This window comes from Aspergillus foveolatus (assembly GCF_047715535.1).
Source record: "Aspergillus foveolatus strain CBS 279.81 unplaced genomic scaffold BDW70scaffold_21, whole genome shotgun sequence".
NCBI lineage: Eukaryota > Fungi > Ascomycota > Eurotiomycetes > Eurotiales > Aspergillaceae > Aspergillus > Aspergillus foveolatus.
The window spans coordinates 384,508-403,111 of record NW_027396085.1 but is presented as its reverse complement, the minus strand read 5'-3'; the positions used below and the strand labels follow the sequence as shown (position 1 = coordinate 403,111).

Genomic DNA, 18,604 nt, shown 5'->3' with positions numbered 1-18,604 from the left:
AAGGATATAATACAATTCTTTTATATCCTTCCAAATGCGTGAAGTAGGTACATTGCTCATAAAATCACTCTATGTCTGCCTTCTTGCCTAAATTGCAACTATCCCTTCAGGGAATCTGAACTGCTGGTTCGCCGCAAATGAAACCAACAAAATGCAGAGCATGGTGCCATTACTTCTAGTCTTTGGACAGAAAGTAATCCTGGCCTTAAAAATAGACTCGCGTCGTTCAGCAAAGTGAGGTATAGACATATTGGAGTGCTTTGGTAATTATCGGAAACAAGTACCACTCGGTACTTGTATGGAGGCTGGAGCACCTGGGCCGCTGACGCCCCACGTGGATCTTTCTCCATACCTACCTATATCATTTGAGTCCCCTGGAATCCCTGCCCCTGGCCCATCTGGACGACAAGAGGCGCGGAAGGACACAACTCACGAACAATCCTATTTAAAAGTTAACTGAAAGGCGTAAAATGGACGAGTGCGCATTCTGGGAGCCCTTTAACTGTGCTATCAAACGCTGACTGATGAGCAGCTTCAATCCAAATATCCGGGCCTCCGCCTTGGAGAAACTCGCGAAGTTAGCCGTCAGCAGCACGCCGGACGACAGCCACGAGTCCGAGATTGACCAGCTTACTCGCCAATGCCAGCATTTAACAAATCGACCGAATGGCTGTCTCAATGGCGTTTTGCATAGTCAGTCTCCGATGTCACGGATGCCTATGGTTCGTCGTTTCTTCCAGTAGAAGTGACATCAACTAACTAAAGAAAAGGATATCCGCGAGTTATGTGTCTTGATATCTCTCTGCAAGGCCGCCCCTTCCGTCGCTAAAGAGGAACACGCGTCGCGATTAGTCTTACAACTATCCCAATACCTTCCAGAGTCCCATGGCCAGCTTTTCCGTCCTTCGCCCTTCCTACGCGATATTAGTCCGTCTCCGTGGGAAGCGCTTTCCTATCACCTCACATTCGCTCTCCTTCATCTAGGGTCGAATTACCCGTCTTTGCGCCAAGTCGTCTTTGATTCCGTGAACGAATATGTATATAAATGTGTCGAGGCGATCGAATTCTCTGCAGAAGTTGACCCTGCCGAGTCTGTCAGTATATTGGCCATTTGCGCCTCGATCGTTGGTTTCCTAGAAGCTGCCGCTAAATTTAGTGCCTTTTGGTGTGCGACTGAAAAGCTGCAGATGGTCGACCATATTCGGTCAATGTTTTCGGAGAATTTTATGGTGGTTATCGAGACTGCCTCGTCCATAGTGCGCAGTGCTGGTGCCTCAGACAATACACTTCGGAATTGGAAAATATATACTCGGCGCTATGCCACCAACGGTCGTCCGCTAGGGGCTATGCTTCTGCAAGAAGGTTATATGCGCTTTATCAAATCTTGCATAACATCTCTCATTGGAGCGCAAAATATGTCGGATGATGAGCTCCTGGATGAATATGTGGACGGTGTCGGTATCGCCAGGAGTCATGACGAAGCAGAGATAACCCTTATCAATCGCTTGACTGGCATCATCGCCGAAGAGATACAACTTCTAGAGGACGGCTCCGATTATCTGCAAGTTGGTTCGCCTTGGCAACAGCAACTTGCATTTTCTGTCAAGGCTCTGGCCTTAACGGGGTACCTCAATTGTGCGCTTCTGACGGAAAATGCAAATACTGATGATTTTCTGTCATGGCTCGAGGATACCCTCATAGACCCAAAGCAGATGTCGTGTATTGAACTTGCGACGACAACTCTAAAGTGCATTACGATTATCTCCCGTATGTCTGTCAGCAGCGCATCATCTGGAAGTCGCTCACTGCTGCGTTTCATCATGGAGGGTGGTATAAATGCAGGAAGCATAGGGTCCGTCGCTGCTCGATGTCTTTCTCAAATTCTCGGTGTTCTCTCCCAAGATTCCGTTATAACAACTCTATACTCCTTGGGGAATGTGTTGAGCCCTGGCTCTGACAAGTCTTACCTGACCGGAGAGGCAGTTATTCAATTCCGACAGGCTTCGGCAGATTCCCTCGAGATCACGGACAACGTTCCAAATATTGTTCACGCTATAGTGACAATTGCAACCAGCTGCCATGATGAACAAATTAGTGCCCTGGCACAGTCGATGCTCCTGCAAAAGATCAGCAAACTGAACACAGCAGTGGATGCTTGTATAATCAAGGAGACAGCGGCACTTTCCATCACCACTGGTCAAGCTGAGTTTCAGCTTCTATTGAAGTTTTATGGCCGTGTTTTCCGCGATGGTGTCGCGAAAGGATATGGCAATGTTGTGAATGCAGTTTTAGGTGCGATGAATTACCTCTCCATGTCGTTGAGAAAGGATTCCCCTCTTTATAGACTCTACCTTGTTCACCTTTTGGAAAGTCTAGTAAACAAGGGTGATGCGACAGATGAGCACGAAGGACATCTAGCACCTGAGGACATCAGCCCACTTCTGAAGCCGTTGGCTCTACTCTCCTCAAAAGGGTTGCAACTCGAACAAGACCAGTACATCTGTGCTCTGTTTCGAGATGCGTGGTTTAATATCGCCGTCCATGGGATATCGCTCAGTTCAACCGTGGGGCAAAATCACATTGAAGAGCTGCGATTACTCGCGAAGCATTCTCCTGCTCTTGTGTCCGAGGATCGCATGGACATGATTGAGAGCGATGTTGAGCTTAACACTGTGCTCAGGCGTGGCATGAGCCCCCAGCGTCATATTGAGCAAAAGAAACGTTTGGTCAATGAAATCCCACACCGGGAGTCCGAAATAAAGCGGTTGAGTTACCCCAAGGCGGTGTTCTTAAATGCTGCCCTCTTACTTGAGAATCTTCGCGCGTTTTCGGGTGATTGCACAAAGCCGTTGAGTTACTTCCGTGATCCAGCCCTAGCTACCGCTGAGATGGCTAGCTGTATGACCGCTATCGCCGATCGGGTTGTCGGCTGTTACCTTGCATTGACCCTTTCCGGGAAACGGAATTCTGCCTTTTTATCGAAGGAATTGGCAGGTTTCTTCATAGCTTGCTGTCACCGCATAGAAAGAATTCAGAAAGTGGCTATCTCCTGCGCGAATAGTATTATACAAGAGTGTCCCTCAGCCCTTTGTGACAAGAACTCTTTATTTGCATTGCTTGAGCTTCTAACGGTCGTCTGGCGTTCGTGCCACGAGGAAGAGCTTGACGAATTTGAATGGAAGTCAACGTTCACTTCTCTAATTGGTCACGTCAAGGTCGATCTTCCAGATAATTATGGTTACAGAAGAAGGACACTTGAAGTGTTACTTGAGCGGGCAAGGGCGTGGATAACGAGTGTCATGGACATTGCGCCTCTGGATATCAAGGGCCTTCTTCAGGTACGTACTCTAATTTGTCAATAAATACATCGTCTGAGTAACATAAAAGTCTTATTTATCGGCATCTGATGATAATGATGGGTACGGCGATATTTCAATGGGCCGTTCATTTGCACTTGAGATGGGCTCTCTCATTCCCCAAAACGATCATCGACTTGGTGAGTATACTTTACCAATACATTCGATCACGTTTAACCAGATACTTCCAGGGTCTATCGACAGCCTTGGAGTTACTAGAGTCAATGTTGCCTCAAATTTCATCGCTCAGCATACAGCTCGTCAGAAGTATCGTCGCACTGGGCAGTCTCCAGTATGGTCAACGTCAGATGATACTGATGAGCACCTAGATCCAGGGCTCAAACTAATAAAACAAGGAGACTCGTCCTCGTTTAAACAGAGTAAAAGCATGGAACAATCATTATTCAGTATCCACAAAGCGGTCCAATCCGGAAAGCAGGTCGCTCTACCCAAAATTCGAGATACTATGCAGCGTGCCGCTGCTCTTCTATGCGGTAGTAACGCTGTCAATGCTGTCATCGCTCATTACCTGGTTTCGCTGCCTTTCCAGATATTTTCTAAAGAGTCTATTGAAATTGGTGTCTCCCTTTGGTTGGGGGTAATGTATGAAAATCCCAAATTGGAGCCGACAATACTGTTTGAGGTGGTCCAGCAATGGGAGATTACGATCCTACGAAGGCAGGGACTTTTTGATCCCTCTTTCAGGTGAGCACAATCCGCCCCATGCAACAATAATACTTTTAGATATTGAGTACATCCAGTCATGTGGACCCGATGTATGCCAAAATTGAGCTTCTGCCGACGAACAAAGATTCAATGCTTCAACAACAGCAGTTTGCTCAGAACATTCTTGCCCCACACTTACAGATTATCCAGCTTTTCGAAAGCCATTTTAATGCTGTCCGACTAGGCAATGCACAGACGCAACATCTCTTTTCTCGTTTTATTGACAGGACGACAGTGGGGCTTTTGCATGCTAGTAATCATCCTCTGGCCCGAGAAATGCATTTCCGCATAATCCACTTCTGTCTCAGGGCTCTCAGGCATTGCACCTCCATTGACAATGTCACGTTGTGGCGACACAAACACCAAACCCTATCTGCTGCTCTCAACTGGTTCAAACATCCGCCTCGGTAAGCTCCCCACCTCCTCAGAATAGGGCTTCTATCTGGACCTTGCTGAACGAATTAGATGGTCCTTTGGAGGTAATCGGCTGCAGTTAAAGGCGGAAGATAAAATTCTCAGCGATGTGGTAACCGCTTTGACAAAAGTGTCTGATGTGGGTTGCAACACCCGATGGCCGTACACTTCACTTCAGGCGAAACAGGATCTTCTCCAAGTGCTTTTGGAAAACGAGAGGACAAGGCTCAGGGTCTGGTTGTATCCGCTGGAACCTGACCGAAAGCATAACCCTCCTCAATTCAGCAAGCATCTCACGGAGGTTTGTTTTTTCCCTCCCCCTTCGTAGCCACGTTCTAAGAATTCCTCTAGGAGAATATGCTGCGGATTGCTTTGGCTGAGAGCCCAGGTTTAGCAATTCAGCTTGCGACACGTTTCCCGTCTGGAAAGCTCAGCAATGACATCCGGAGACTACTTCTTAGCTTCCCTGAGAAGGCCATTGATGAGCCTAGTAGTCTTGAAATTATGTTTGGGTCAGCGCTACCAGCTGACGTTTCCTCTCAACTTAAGGTCAGTCATATGGATATCTCCTGGGTGTTTTGAACTGACAACTATTAGTACCTGCTATACTGGGCTCCCGTCAATCCTATCGAAGGCTTAACTTATTTCTTGCCCGCCTACGGCAACCATCCGTTCATCTTGCAATATGCGATGAAGGCCTTGGAGAGTCATTCCCTTGACGTTCGATTCTACTTCGTCCCACAGCTTGTTCAAGCTCTTCGATATGATGCCTTAGGTTATGTCGAGCGGTACATCCTCGAAACCGCGAAGCAGTCTCAATTGTTTGCACATCAAGTGATTTGGAACATGAAGGCGAATTCCTATAAAGATGAGGATTCTCAGATAGTAAGTGACATCAGCAACTAATGACGGAAATTAGACTTACACGAACAGCCGGATCCCCTCAAGCCAACCCTGGATCGATTCATGGACACCTTAATTACAAGTTTCAGTGACGATGAGCGCGATTTCTATCAAAGAGAATTCTCTTTCTTCAACGAGATTACTGGTATCTCTGGAAAACTTCGCCCGTACATCAAGAAGAGCAAGCCTGAAAAGAAGGAAAAGATTGAGGAAGAGCTTCGTAAAATCAAAGTTGAAGTTGGCGTTTATCTTCCCAGCAACCCAGACGGCGTTGTGGTTGGAATTGATCGCAAGTCGGGGAAGCCTCTACAAAGCCACGCAAAGGCGCCTTATTTGGCAACTTTCAGAATTCAGAAGACGCGAACCACAAGCCTGCCATCGAACGAGCTGGTCCAATCCTCGCAGCATCGTCAATCGGACTCGCACCAGGAAACTTACGAGGTCTGGCAGTCGGCTATTTTTAAAGTCGGAGACGACTGCCGTCAAGATATGCTAGCTTTGCAGATGATAGCCGCCTTCCGGAGTATATTTGCCAGCATTGGTCTCGACGTCTGGGTATTTCCGTACCGGGTGACTTCAACAGCACCAGGATGTGGGGTCATTGATGTGCTGCCAAATTCGATTTCCCGGGATATGCTGGGCCGCGAAGCAGTCAACGGGCTATATGACTACTTTGTTTCCAAGTATGGGGGAGAAGATTCAATTCAGTTCCAGGAAGCGCGAACAAACTTCGTCAAAAGCATGGCCGCATATTCTGTCATTTCGTACTTGATGCAGTTCAAGGATCGGCACAATGGCAACATCATGTTTGATGATGCTGGCCACATTATTCATATCGATTTCGGGTTCTGCTTTGATATCGCGCCCGGCGGTGTACGCTTCGAACGTGCGCCGTTCAAACTCACATCGGAAATGGTGGCCGTGATGAGTGGCACTCCACATTCCTCTAGCAGTGGAAGTCACAATCCTACACAGACTCAGCCTTATCGATGGTTCGAGTCTTTGGTTGTAAAGGCGTTTTTAGCGTCTAGGCCATATAGCGCCAAACTGTCGCACATTGTGTCGTTGATGTTAGACAGCGGCCTACCATGCTTCAAACCTGAGACGCTGAAACACTTCCGCGATCGATTCGTCCTCGACAAGAGTGAGCGAGAGGCGGCGGAGTTTATGCGGGAGCTGGTGCGCAAATCATATTTGAGTATGTCGACAAAGGGATATGATCAGTTCCAGCTCCTTACAAACGGCATCCCTTACTAAAGATTTGCGAGCTACATATCTGAATCGCAGATTTTATTTAATTTTATGACATTCTAAGTAGCAATAATGTATACAATTCGAACCTGAATTTGGAGAAATTTGCCGAGTCTGGGGAAAGAACGGTTCCTGACGTCATGACTACAAAATACTCCTCTAGTTTGCCTTCAGCATTTGAGCCCGTAACGAACCATTGGATCAAGTCCGTGCTTGGTCAGCCATGGCCATCGTCATCGTAGACTTTGTTGCTTATTTGCGATATCATCCAGCCCATATAAGAAGGCTTGCTGCATCTGTTAATGCGTTTCTCAAATTTTGGTGGCTTTCGTCATTGGCTTGCTTATTCTCTATATACCTGCTATTCTAGATCTCGACATTGTATAAACGTTTGCATGAGACCGATACACAGCAGTTGCTGGTACAGAGATATTAATCATGAAGAAATTATCAACAATGCTTCATAATCACGGATCTGACGAAGCGCAAAGTCGTCTTGGCCGCTCGCCGGAGCAGCCCCACCAGGAGCAGCTCGATAAGGAGAAGCAAGATGAAATTAACGAAAGTCCTGTACCGTTCGTGACCTGGCGATCTCTAGCCCTAGGTGCCTTTGTTTCCATAGGAGGCATTATATTCGGCTATGACACTGGTCAGATTTCCGGTTTTCTCGAAATGGAGAATTTTAAACGACGATTCGGCCAGCGGCAGCTGGATGGAACTTACGCTTTCAATAACGTGCGATCAGGCCTGATAGTGTCCATGGTAGGTCAAGAAAATCCTCAAAACTACATCTTTAAATTGATTTGAGTCCACTGTAGTTGTCCATCGGTACGCTTCTGGGAGCCCTGATGGCTGGTCCACTGGCTGACCGGCTTGGCCGCAAATGGTCCATTGCGTTTTGGTGCATTATTCTTCATGTCGGCCTCATCATTCAGATCTCGTCGCCACACCCTAAATGGTACCAATTCATGATGGGTCGTTTCGTGACCGGCTTTGGTGTGGGCGCTTGCTCTTTACTAGGTATGCGCAGCCTTCTCCTTCCAGGGTTGGCTAATGGATTTGAATAGTGCCATTATATCAAGGCGAGACGTCCCCAAAACAGATTCGTGGGGCCATGGTCTGGTAGGCTGTTCATCTAGGACAAGATATTCTTCGTCCCCGATAGCTACCTGACTGCTGACAGTAACCTCATAGCTCGTACCAATTGTTCGTTACCCTGGGTATCTTTGTTGCCTACTGCATAAACTATGGGACAGAGAGCATGAGCAACTCGGCATCCTGGCGTATCCCTCTCGGAATCACGTTTCTGTGGGCTTTACTTCTCGGTATTGGAATCATATTCTTCCCAGAGAGCCCTCGCTATGACTTCAGACACGGGCGCGCGGACAAAGCCCGACGAACCATGTCAAAACTTTATGGAGTGCCCCAAAACCACCGGGTTATCATAGAGGAACTTACTGAGATCAGGGAACAACTTGAGGCTGAAAGCGCGTCCAAAGGTGGTTTTCATGGGTGGATAGAGATGTTCCAGGGGCCTCGGATGTTTTATCGCATAACCCTAGGCGTCGTACTGCAGGCACTACAACAGCTGACTGGAGCTAACTATTTCTTCTACTACGGTACGTCTATATCAGTTTTTAAGGCTTATCATCACGTAGTGCCTTGTGATTACACCATGTAGTGATATTTCACATATATGGCTGTGGCTTTCTGGTCCCTGGGCCAAATTCAAATCGAAGATGCTTCAAAAAACGGACTGATCCATTATTCTAGGCACAACTGTCTTCAATGGAGCAGGTATTTCAAACGTGTTTGTCACGCAGATGATCTTGGGCGGAGTGAACTTTGGCACTACTTTCTTCGGCCTTTATGTTGTCGAGCATTTCGGACGACGAAAAAGCTTGGTGACCGGAGGAATATGGATGTTTGTGAATTTCATGGTTTTTGCCTCAGTTGGCCACTTTTCTCTGAATGTGGAAAATCCTTCTGCTACTCCTGGCGCTGGCAAGGCAATGGTTGTCTTCGCCTGTTTGTTTATTACTGGTGAGATATACCCCATACTTTCTGGTGGGTACTCCACTGCGGGGAGCACAATGCTTATCTGTAATTTTAGGTTTCGCGACTACGTGGGGCCCCATGATTTGGGCTATCGTGGCAGAGCTTTACCCATCCCGCTATCGAGCTAAGGCTATGGCCATGGCCACGGCTTCGAACTGGCTGTGGAATTTTCTTATTGGGCATGTCCAAAATAAACCCCATGCTATGCAGTAGTATGCTAACAGAGGGAAATCAGGTTCTTCACGCCCTTTATCACGGGAGATATCGATTTCGCTTATGGTTATGTGTTCGCCGGGTGCCTTTTCGCAGCCATACTCATAGTCTACTTCTTTGTACTCGAGGGCAAAGGGAAGACGCTTGAAGAAATGGACATGATGTATGTGATGCGCGTACCTCCCTGGAAAAGCAGCAAATGGGTCCCTCCGCCCCCGGAGGAACGCGTAACGACGGCACATATTCTGGACCAGCGAGCGGCCCGTGACCTTGCCAATGAGGATGAGTCGAACAAAAGAAACCAGGTGCCAGCACATCAGCATATTGACCACAATGATGCTGGAGTTGGGCCGTCGGCGTAAATATGCTATATCTAAGTATAGGGCTTTATTGTTTGTCTTGGGACTCGGTCCATATTTCTGCTTTTTGATCGCGGTTCTCATTTGACCAAGAGAACCATTTTCTATGTGTTTGGAACGGACGTGATAGTCCAGGAGAGAAAGAGTGAGCCGGCAATTCCAGCGCACCCAGCCCTGATGTCTGCCTAGCCGACTCTAAGCGGCAGTTGAAGGGTTAAGCGTCGCACGTACCACAGCAGCATGTAACGGTTCTAGGTAACAGCAGAATGGAAATTTGTACTGCGCTTGACCTTACGGAGTATAATCTGCGCAAGAGAACGCTACATAGTCTGCAGAACAGAATAGTGAATGAACCTGTCATCGTTCCCAATGTAAAATACAAGAGACCGAAAATACACGTATGCCATTTGACAAAGCCCCGACTAACCCAGAGCGCAATTTTGATTTAGTGGCAGATCAAAAACTAACAACGCAACAACGCCAGTCCAATAATACCTTGACAAACGAAATGATAAAACCCGTTATGTGCGATTGTTCTCCGTTCGAGTGGTGATTTTGTTTTCAAATCGAAGGAGAAAAGATCAATCAAAACATGAGCATGGAAACCCGGTAACATAATGCAGAACCGTCACTGGCAAGAAGAGCGAATAAAAGTAAGTTCGTAGACAAGATAGAAAGTTAGAGAAAAAAAAGTTTCCGGGTAAGGCCAGAAACGAGTACTGACTTCCCAGGCTATGTCATAGTATGTAAGATATGTATCCTTTAATCATATACTTGAGGTGCAGCGGCCGTATCCTGGACTCATCTAGCGAGAATCAATAGGCGCTTTCTCAGCAGCCCGTGAATTCACAGAATAGTGACTATCAGTCCATAAAGTCGCCCCTGAGGATCTTCTCCTGGAAGAAGTCGGGTTTATTGACTTGTTTAGGCTGCTTGGGCATTTCCCGTGCGGGCTGATCCAGGGACGCAACGGATGCAGACCGGCGGTGCTGGGTCTGCGGGGCCTGCTGGGCCTGGGCCGAATTTGGAGATAAAGGGCCGCGTTCGGCCCTTGCTCGAAGAGCTTCAGACCAGTTGAAGCCCTCGCCTATTGGTCGCCAAGATTTGTTAGATGTATCGTTCTGGGGAAGACCTTTATATGTACTTGCAGATAATGATACTGGAACACCTGTGTCGGTTGAAGGGCTGGAGAGACCGGCAGACGACGCTGTCCGGCGCTTTCCAGTGGCAGGTGATACAGGGGGAGAGAGATGGTATCTACCGTTGCCGATGCTTCCAGCGCGGGCATCTCGCAGCGCCTGGGCACCGAAAGAAAGTCGGCGGACAAATGGAGACCTCGGCATGGTGCCAGGAGGCGAGTTTTCATCTTCTGCAATGGCTTCTTCGGGGTTCCCGGGGCTAGATCCCACGGAGCTTGAGATGCTACCCTGCCGAAAGTTTCGGTTTCCATACGGCAAAGTCTGAGTTGGCGAGCCGGACAGGCCCAGGGTCGTGATGGACAGCCTGCGTCTTTGGTTTGCTTGAGCATTGGCCATAGTGCTGGCCATGGAACCGGTTGGAGGGCTGGCTAAACCTTGATTGCCTGGCTTATACTCAGGGAAAGAGAGCCCAGACGCGAAGGATGCTCGACGCTGGCGGGAAGAGGATGGGGGAACGGAGATTGGAGGGGTCGAGCTGTGGTTTGACATGATTCAAGGATTGTAGAGTAGAAAAGATATGAGCAGGATAGCTGCGAAGGCTATTATGAAAGTACTGAATAGAGATATTCACGTTGGGATCTGATCGAGGAGGAGCTCAAGACGACATCAAGCAAGCGGTATCGACTCAAGTTAAGAGTTCGACTTCGAGAAGGAGGTGCACAATGGACGTCGGTTGAAGTGCGTTCTCAGGGTGAAAGCTGTGCCAATGGATAAGAGTTAGCTGATATGGCAAGGTGAGTGGCGTGATGTAGTACAGAACGTCAATCAAACTGAAGAGTGCAGTGAAACAGATGCAGTCCAAACGACGACAGGGATATAAGAGCGGGGAAGCGACGATCGAAGAACAAGACGGTGAAATGATGAGACAAGAAGCCGGGAGGCGAAATGTGACTATGAGTGTGAAAGCTGAGGGGGTCAAGGGTTCGAAGCTCTTATAGACCTACAGCATCCGTTCCAGAGGGAACCGGAGCTTGATGGAAACTCCAGTACTGCAGATGGTTGAGATGGGTTGAGAGAAAAATGCAGATGAAAGTGAGGAGAGAAGAAGAGGGCAAAGGAGAAGCTGGAGTCACGGTCTCAAGACTCACGGACTCTATTACCCCACAATAACCACAGAAGCGACAGCAAGCTAGACTGGAGCTGACCGTAGGCCGGAACGAGGCTAGTCTGAGCCTGGACTGGCCTACGTCAAACCTTGGATGGAAGATCAAGCATCATGAATCTGCAGCAGCTCTCATTATTAATCAAAGTCAATGATCCTCAAATGTTCAGCTTCCAGTTAATGATAGGTATGTATATTATATTTTCTATCCGGATTATACTTCATATACTGTATATATCTCGTGCCATGTACATAGTGGTCCCATGTCTATCCCTTTTTAGGCCGTGTTCGTGTTCGTGGTCTTCGTTTTGATCCCATTCATTTCTTGTCGTGTTTCAAAGAAATCTTAAGGTAAGTGGTAAGTTAGAATATGTAAGCTATGATGTCGTGTACGTATGTCGTGTGGTAGATTGTGTGTCATCCCGAGGACTCGGGATGGAATAAAAGCACCAGCTTCTCTCCAACAGAGAACTCAAGCTCCGTGCCGTCGCGAGCTATTTTCACTTCGCGATTCGCATTCCACGGGTTGCGTAAGCCTCGTGTGCGGTGGAAGGGGACTTTTTTGGTGGAGAGCCACCGGATTCGAAATGGCTTTCCGATTAGCTGAAGCTCAGCGGGAGCCTGATTCTGCTGCTCATTCGGAGGATGATAGGCGTTCTTATGCTGTCGGGGGAGGCCCTCCTCATCCTCCGACGTATCCGCTTCCCAGAAAATTGTGCCCCGCGCGACGTCGTTTATGATGCGACCGTTCGGTGCTGATGTTGATGCAGGCGCCGGGGTGACATCGGGGCTATCTGGTTCGTTGGAGGAATGATGCTCCGGGCGTGACGGCATTTCAAGGGTTAGGCTTTCATCGTCCTTTATCGTTGACATCATCCGAGCGTAACCGTAATATTCCCCCGACTTGTTTGCGGAAAAGAAAAGGTAAACGTTATCTGCATTCTGTTACTCCCCATTAGCCCCCCAACTTACGACAAATGACAACAACTACTGCGGTGGTTTCTGGGGAACCCTCACCTCGAACGCCCGGTTGAGGCTCTCCTCGTTGTGGGTCTGAGTAGCCCAAATGCCACTCTGCCAACTGAGTTCGAGATCTTCAACCGTCAAGCTTTTCAAAATAAAGTATCGGTTAGGCACGCGCACGGAGTATGAACCTTCCCGTCCGTCATCTTCGGTGCCGGTAGTCCTTACCATCTCCTCCGCCTCCTTCATCGAAGATTGGTCTGCTAGACCGGTGAGCTCGCTATGCGGCCCAGGGGACATTAAACCCCGACGCACCCGACAAACGAGCCGCGCCCCCCGTAACCTGGTGTCGTGAAACCTTGATAAAGCTTTGATGCAAGCCTCTTCTGTTTTGTAATTCACAAACGCACAGTTGCTTCTCGAAATAAGAAACACGCTCTCTAGGTCCTTTGTAGCACCTTGCGAAAAATGGTCTTTGAGCTCGACGATATTTGTACCCGGCGCGAGATTTCCAACCCAGAGGGCATTGCCGGATTGCTTCGGTTTCCTCGACGTTCCTTTCGGCAGGTTCGACCTAGGGGCAGCTGATCCAACCACCGCTGTTAGTTTTTTTCCCTTTCCCTCTTCTTCTTCTTCTCCCATTACCGCAGACAACTTGCAGCATGGTGTGCACTTACCTGCTGATGGACCCTGTGTGACGGATGATTTCATCTGGGCCGATCCATCAACAATTGTGATCCGCTTTTTATCCTCTTTTGCTCGGCCGTGGCTTGCTTTCCGCGTGTTCGGATCGGTTTGATTATGCAGTTGTGAAGACGGGCGCAAGGCATTCGCAGGTCTTGAATGATGCGCCTGCGTCGCATACACATTTTGGTGGAAGTAGTCATGCCCGTACGCGCCCATCGAATTCTGGGGTGAAGCAGAGTTTGGGTTATTGGCGACCGACATTGTGGCATCCGGATATTGCTGCTGTTGCTGAACATAGGGCATATACATCTGAGGATACGGAGCGTGGAACATCATGCTAGGGTTAGGTGCGGACGCGGGGAACGACTGAAATTGCGGCATGCCGTACATGGAGGCTGGATTGGGGCAGACAGGGACAAACTGCTGCTGCTGAATACTTTGCTGGTCATACTGGAACGGACCGGACATATAACTAGGCAGCGCGGACGCCATATTCCCCATACCAAAGACAGATTGTGGATGTGCATAATTGCCTGTCGGGTTCATGTAGTTCGGCGCTTGCGAAAAGTGCTGTACATTGTCGGACTGGGAAATCTGACGAGAGGATGCTACTTCTAGACGTGAGTTTTAGCGTGAATGCGCTCCCAATCATGGATATGCTATGGCAAATATAGCACGAAGCGATGACTTACTTTTTTGTCGATGAGCCCCGCTAGGGTCGGTTGACCTCCCTGACTCTGATGGCGCTCTGTTTTCCCCCTTGGCCTCTCGAGCTACTGTAGGTTGGTTTTGAGTACCGCCGTCCATCGATCGGGTTCCGTCAATACTTAAAGGCGATAGTACGTGCAACAGACGGTACGTATAATCACGAATGCACTTAGCAGCGTTAGCAAGCAGAAATGACACCCGGTGTCACAAACGTACGTACCTTATTGAAGCTTGGTTTGATCAAGTAATTCTGACAAGATGTATTCTATAGTACGTATATAAGCTGACGGCAGATGCATAAAAGACTCTCGCGGAAGGTCAGAATGATTCCAGAATGCTCAGCACAGAAAATGAAAAGAAAAAAAAAATGACGCTATCCAGACATGCAGCTGCCAGCGTGGGCGAGTCAGGAGGCGGAACTTGGCTGCTTCTCTCTCACACCCGTCCACAACGCTCGTCTCGATATTGCAGGTGTATTCAAATCCCTCAGGAGAGCAAGTGCAGGATTGAAAGACGAGAAAACCGAGGTGATGGTATAGAGCCACATAGTAAGAGGCTCGCACAAATAGGAGCGAAGCAACTGAAAAAAGAGTGGAGAAAAGAAATATCACACAGGAGCAATGGGAAACAACGGGCTATATGGGGAACTGTTCATGGAGGATCGGGGCATGGCTGCTGCTTTGGCTAGAGAAGCCACGGAACAGAGCTGGAGCTGGGGTCATAAGGGGTGGGAGAAGAACTCGGATGGTAGGAAATGGGGAAGAAATCTCCCGCAAACCACCAGCCCAGCTGCATACAAGATGTCAAGGCAAGCTGAGCGGATTGTCAATAGAGAAGACGAGAAATTTCTGGAGCCCCAACGAGGCAAAAACCCACAAAAACTTGGCTCCCCAGCTTCTTTCTGAGCACACCAGCATCCAAGACCTCATAATCCAATAGGAACCCCCATGCAAAGGAGAAGGGAAAGACTGGAGATGAAACAGTTGGGGGATTGGACGGGAGCAGAACCAAGAACGCCCCTTATTCAGGCATGAAGCCCATAGTCACGTCTCAAAGAAAATATGTGCGCATGTATGACAAGGTTGTTGAAAAGGAACAAAAAATATGGAGCAGCCAGAAACGGAAAAGGAAATAACGTACTCACCTCCGTCTACTAGAACAAATTGCAAGCAACAAAAAAAAAAGCGGGCTAGATCCGATGCACTAAATAGGAGAGAAATCAATCGGTCTGCGCTCTGGCCATGATTTACCAAGCATCAGTATATGCCAACGTGACTTACATGCAGCTAGTTACAGTTTGGCACAAGCGACAGTTTAAAAAGGTGTCGGTCAAAAGCTGGGAATCGATCTCACTTCGGCCGGTTGAAGCGTGGGACTGCTTGCGTCTCCTTGGCCTGTAAGCCCGCTCCGTCTAGGACTGAAAGGGTAGAGATATGGAGATGGGACCTTGGGCTTTGTAAAGGGCCTTCCTCCTGCTGGTAGTAGAGGCGTTCTGCCGTCGGGCCCAGCCTCAGTCAATGCAGCGGGCCTTTAGGGATGAGATCCCAGCAAATCAAGTCCTGTACACCCGGTGTGGATAAGGCTACTCCGTAGAGGGGACGGCAGCGGATAGTGAAACCAATGAAGTGAATTAGCAGTAACGGGCTACTGGGGAACGCGGCCTTCTCAGAAGAGGTACCCGGGCGACGGGCTGACCGGGCGGCGAATGTCACTAGTCACAAGCACCGTAGATAAACTAGATGCTCGATGCTCGCATAGCCGAAGGGTCATTTGGCAATTGACATTGAGGGCTGAGACTCCCTTGTGGCGGTGGTCCGTTCCTGGATGGAGAAAAAACATCCACTCTTGGGTTACCAGATCGGGGCCCCGTTTCCAGACCGGGATTTGTTCCTCTCACGCCACAGCGATCAAATGGGCATGCGAAGATCGACGGCAGCACGATCGACGAATTCTGCAGATTACTCTGTAAGTCGAGCCGATTGATAGTATACCGCCACAAGGAACCCGTTAGCTCGTTTGCGTGGGAGAGCCCAGAAGAGAGAAATGGCTTCCCGCACGGATGTTCCTGAAGGGTCTCGATCACTCGGACGAGGAGTGAATGCAGAAGGCAAGGCCGTGAATTGTTTAAGGGTCGAGCCGAACAGTCGGTTCTTATCAGTATTGCAGACGGCTAGCCTGATGACACGACAGGATAGTTCCCACATAGTACGTGAAAACTGGCGACATACAATGAGTAGATGGCTTGATTGTAAAAGCCTGATTGGGTGTAGCCGGAGAGCATCGGGCCTGGCTAGATCCATGGGTCGCTTTTTGACAGACTATATTTTAGGGAGGAATTCCGATATGGGCTACTGCAAGAAGCCATAGTAGGAGGAATTAGATATCATGAGTGTCGAGTTTTCTTCAGTCGAACGGTGGCAAGTCAATGATGGATACTCCATAGGCGTAGAGGGGCAGGAACTGAGTGACCAAGTGCTCCGTGGCAACAGGATTGGCATTAGGAGAACGGAGTCTTTATCCAGAGGATTGTGATTTGACAGCGAACCGCAGGTGGCACTACTGCAAACCAGAGTGGCCCGTATTTTTTATACACAGAAGAATGCGTATGCCCCCCCAGCTCTTGCGAGTGGATACTGTTCCTGAATCGATTCATGGGGACATCGGCGCTGTGGCTGAGACGAACGCCACCTTGAATAACAGAAATCAGCATAAGAAACTGGCCCTCGGCCTCGAATCTTGAGTCTCGACTCGCGACGAAGAGCGGGGATCATCCGCCACCTCGGACGACCGGAAAAGAACAATGCGGGCTCAGCACATAGGACCATAAATAAGTTCTAGTAGCATTCCGGCATTGAATCACTCGGTAAAAGTCATTTTAAGATGGGCTGATTGATTTCGGGATAGGGAGTGCAGGCGCGAGCCTCGAGAGGATGTGGCAGGACCGCATGGATTCCCACTAGGGCTGGTAGATCCCTGCGGGGCATGGCCAGAGCGAGGCAAAACCGTTCTTGTCGAGATGGCTTGTGTCACTGGTCAGAAAGACTAAAAACTACTCGGTAGTTCCATAGCACATACGGAGTAGTAGGTCCGTTAGATCCCTGGGGAAGTGAAAATAAAGAAGCCCGGCAGATGGCGGCTCCAGGAGAGCTCTGATTCGTGGTTTCGGTACGAGAGGCCGGCCAATGAGTGCGGCCCCCACCACTTATGCCTCATCTCGTCCGGAAGGGGAAGTTACGCGATATACCGACAAGTAGCGATTATTAAGAATTGCCACAAGCCCACTATTACCGGTAGATATTTTTCCCATGAAATTGCGCTGCACTTCATAGAGGAAAAGTTCTCGTAGCAGAGACTCTGACGGCTCAATTCAGTCTTTGACTCAGTCTTTTTCTTTGAACCTCTTCTAACCTCAAAGATCAGGGCAAACATCTACCGAAATCTGCTTTTTTTTCGAACTGCGGATTAAACCCAATCTACGAGGAAGCTCAGCTTGATAAAGTGCTAAGCACAGCATAGATAAGCAGGGTACGGACTACGGTGTCATAGACTTAAGTACACGGAAAGGCACTAGCTATGATCTGCCAATTGTGATTGGCGGGTTGATCCAGCTGTTCCAGCATCCACATCCTTTGTGCACTTCCACGACTATCTAGCTCTCTGTGGGTTTGGGATCCTGTTGTGCCACAAGTTTGTCCCTCAATTTTTAGTTTTACAGAGTAGAGCTTCTTGACAGCCCTAATAGAGGTGAATATTGACAGCTGTGGGCTAGGAGTCAAGCCCCCACCCCTGCGTCTCTAATCATCTCGACATGTTCTCAGCCGTCAGCCTTGAGCAACCTTTCGGATTACGTGGATTTTTCATCCGCATAGGCTTAGGACAAACCAACCACATAGTTCAGGACTTATCAACTCTCATTTATGTTTACTGTCAAACCATTTTAGGTCCTCGTCGTCGCCACAAAAGTTGGCCAGTTTGCCACTTCACTGGCGACACTATTCTTTGGGCAAGTCCTTATTTAGGTCAGTAGCTTAATGGTTTTGTAAATGAACGGAGGACAGACTATATTCGTACTACTTTTGTACCGCCATCGCCTGGCGCAAGCTGCCAGTGTTTTTTTAGAGACATTATCCAACTACACACAGACGCTTTGCTGTTCGTCTCTATCAATATGGATTAGGATCTTGTGTGTACTTTTAAGTGGGATTATAGTTCAAATTGGCGTGCAGTTCCCACTGCCGCAACAGCGCTTCTGTATTCATCATACCATTGCTTTCTCACCATATTCTTCAAGTACATGGAAGGGGTAAAAGAAGTAGTCTGTACAGATGTGTGTACACCACATAATTGGATGGCGTTATTGACGGAAGTTCATGGTCGAGTCTCGAAGTTAGTTTTGGCCCGTTCTCTTCCAGGACTCTGCATAGGCTCAAAGGAGCTGTATTAGGTTGACCAGGTACCCTTTGACAAGAGCCGTAAGTTTACCAAGCACATAATATCCGACATCGGGTCCTCTTCTCTTCGCAGAAGAAGTGATATCGTGGTTTTTCTTTGGTATGCTGAACAATTGGTAACCTGGACCACAAGACTTCAACGTCAACGGAATTTTATATTGCGGCTTTTTCCCATTAGGCACTGCTCACCTGTATGTGGCGAATGCGGGCTCGA

General features: G+C 48.5%; 4 protein-coding genes across 4 annotated transcripts; 2 read left to right on the top strand and 2 right to left on the bottom strand.

Annotated features, from left to right (window-relative positions):
- The first annotated feature begins 444 nt into the window (after positions 1–444).
- On the top strand, positions 445–6,686 carry stt4 (1-phosphatidylinositol 4-kinase STT4). Its single transcript, XM_073736706.1, has 10 exons — positions 445–478; positions 533–722; positions 771–3,338; positions 3,388–3,496; positions 3,548–4,061; positions 4,118–4,489; positions 4,548–4,797; positions 4,848–5,045; positions 5,094–5,381; positions 5,430–6,686. The coding sequence occupies exons 1-10, from the start codon at positions 471–473 to the stop codon at positions 6,654–6,656; spliced, it is 5,724 nt and encodes a 1,907-aa protein (XP_073596489.1). The 5' UTR covers positions 445–470; the 3' UTR covers positions 6,657–6,686.
- A 402-nt stretch (positions 6,687–7,088) lies between these two features.
- Positions 7,089–9,283, top strand: BDW70DRAFT_149983 (sugar porter family MFS transporter; the record flags this gene model as incomplete). Its single annotated transcript, XM_073739096.1, has 7 exons — positions 7,089–7,412; positions 7,469–7,670; positions 7,718–7,772; positions 7,845–8,269; positions 8,424–8,693; positions 8,764–8,891; positions 8,933–9,283. The coding sequence occupies 7 exons, from the start codon at positions 7,089–7,091 to the stop codon at positions 9,281–9,283; spliced, it is 1,755 nt and encodes a 584-aa protein (XP_073596488.1).
- Positions 9,284–9,541: 258 nt separating this feature from the next.
- On the bottom strand, positions 9,542–11,553 carry BDW70DRAFT_135545 (uncharacterized protein). Its single transcript, XM_073736705.1, has 2 exons — positions 11,235–11,553; positions 9,542–11,177 (listed from the first exon to the last, which is right to left on the bottom strand). Exon 2 carries the CDS (start codon positions 10,966–10,968, stop codon positions 10,144–10,146), a length of 825 nt encoding a protein of 274 aa, XP_073596487.1. The 5' UTR covers positions 10,969–11,177; positions 11,235–11,553; the 3' UTR covers positions 9,542–10,143.
- Positions 11,554–11,945: 392 nt separating this feature from the next.
- Positions 11,946–14,036, bottom strand: BDW70DRAFT_46002 (putative YT521-B-like splicing factor). Its single transcript, XM_073744061.1, has 3 exons — positions 13,920–14,036; positions 12,599–13,845; positions 11,946–12,523 (listed from the first exon to the last, which is right to left on the bottom strand). Exons 2-3 carry the CDS (start codon positions 13,775–13,777, stop codon positions 11,999–12,001), a joined length of 1,704 nt encoding a protein of 567 aa, XP_073596486.1. The 5' UTR covers positions 13,778–13,845; positions 13,920–14,036; the 3' UTR covers positions 11,946–11,998.
- Positions 14,037–18,604: the final 4,568 nt, after the last annotated feature.

Excerpts from the sequence above, each read along its gene's own strand:
- stt4 (XM_073736706.1), top strand. Across the intron at positions 3,497-3,547 it reads CCAAAACGATCATCGACTTG|GGTCTATCGACAGCCTTGGA; the intron begins GTGAGTATACTT and ends AGATACTTCCAG. Across the intron at positions 4,062-4,117 it reads CTTTTTGATCCCTCTTTCAG|TCATGTGGACCCGATGTATG; the intron begins GTGAGCACAATC and ends GAGTACATCCAG.
- BDW70DRAFT_135545 (XM_073736705.1), bottom strand. The coding sequence starts at position 10,968 with ATGTCAAACCACAGCTCGACCCCTCCAATCTCCGTTCCCCCATCCTCT.
- BDW70DRAFT_46002 (XM_073744061.1), bottom strand. The coding sequence starts at position 13,777 with ATGAACCCGACAGGCAATTATGCACATCCACAATCTGTCTTTGGTATG. Across the intron at positions 12,524-12,598 it reads GCCTCAACCGGGCGTTCGAG|AATGCAGATAACGTTTACCT; the intron begins GTGAGGGTTCCC and ends GGGGAGTAACAG.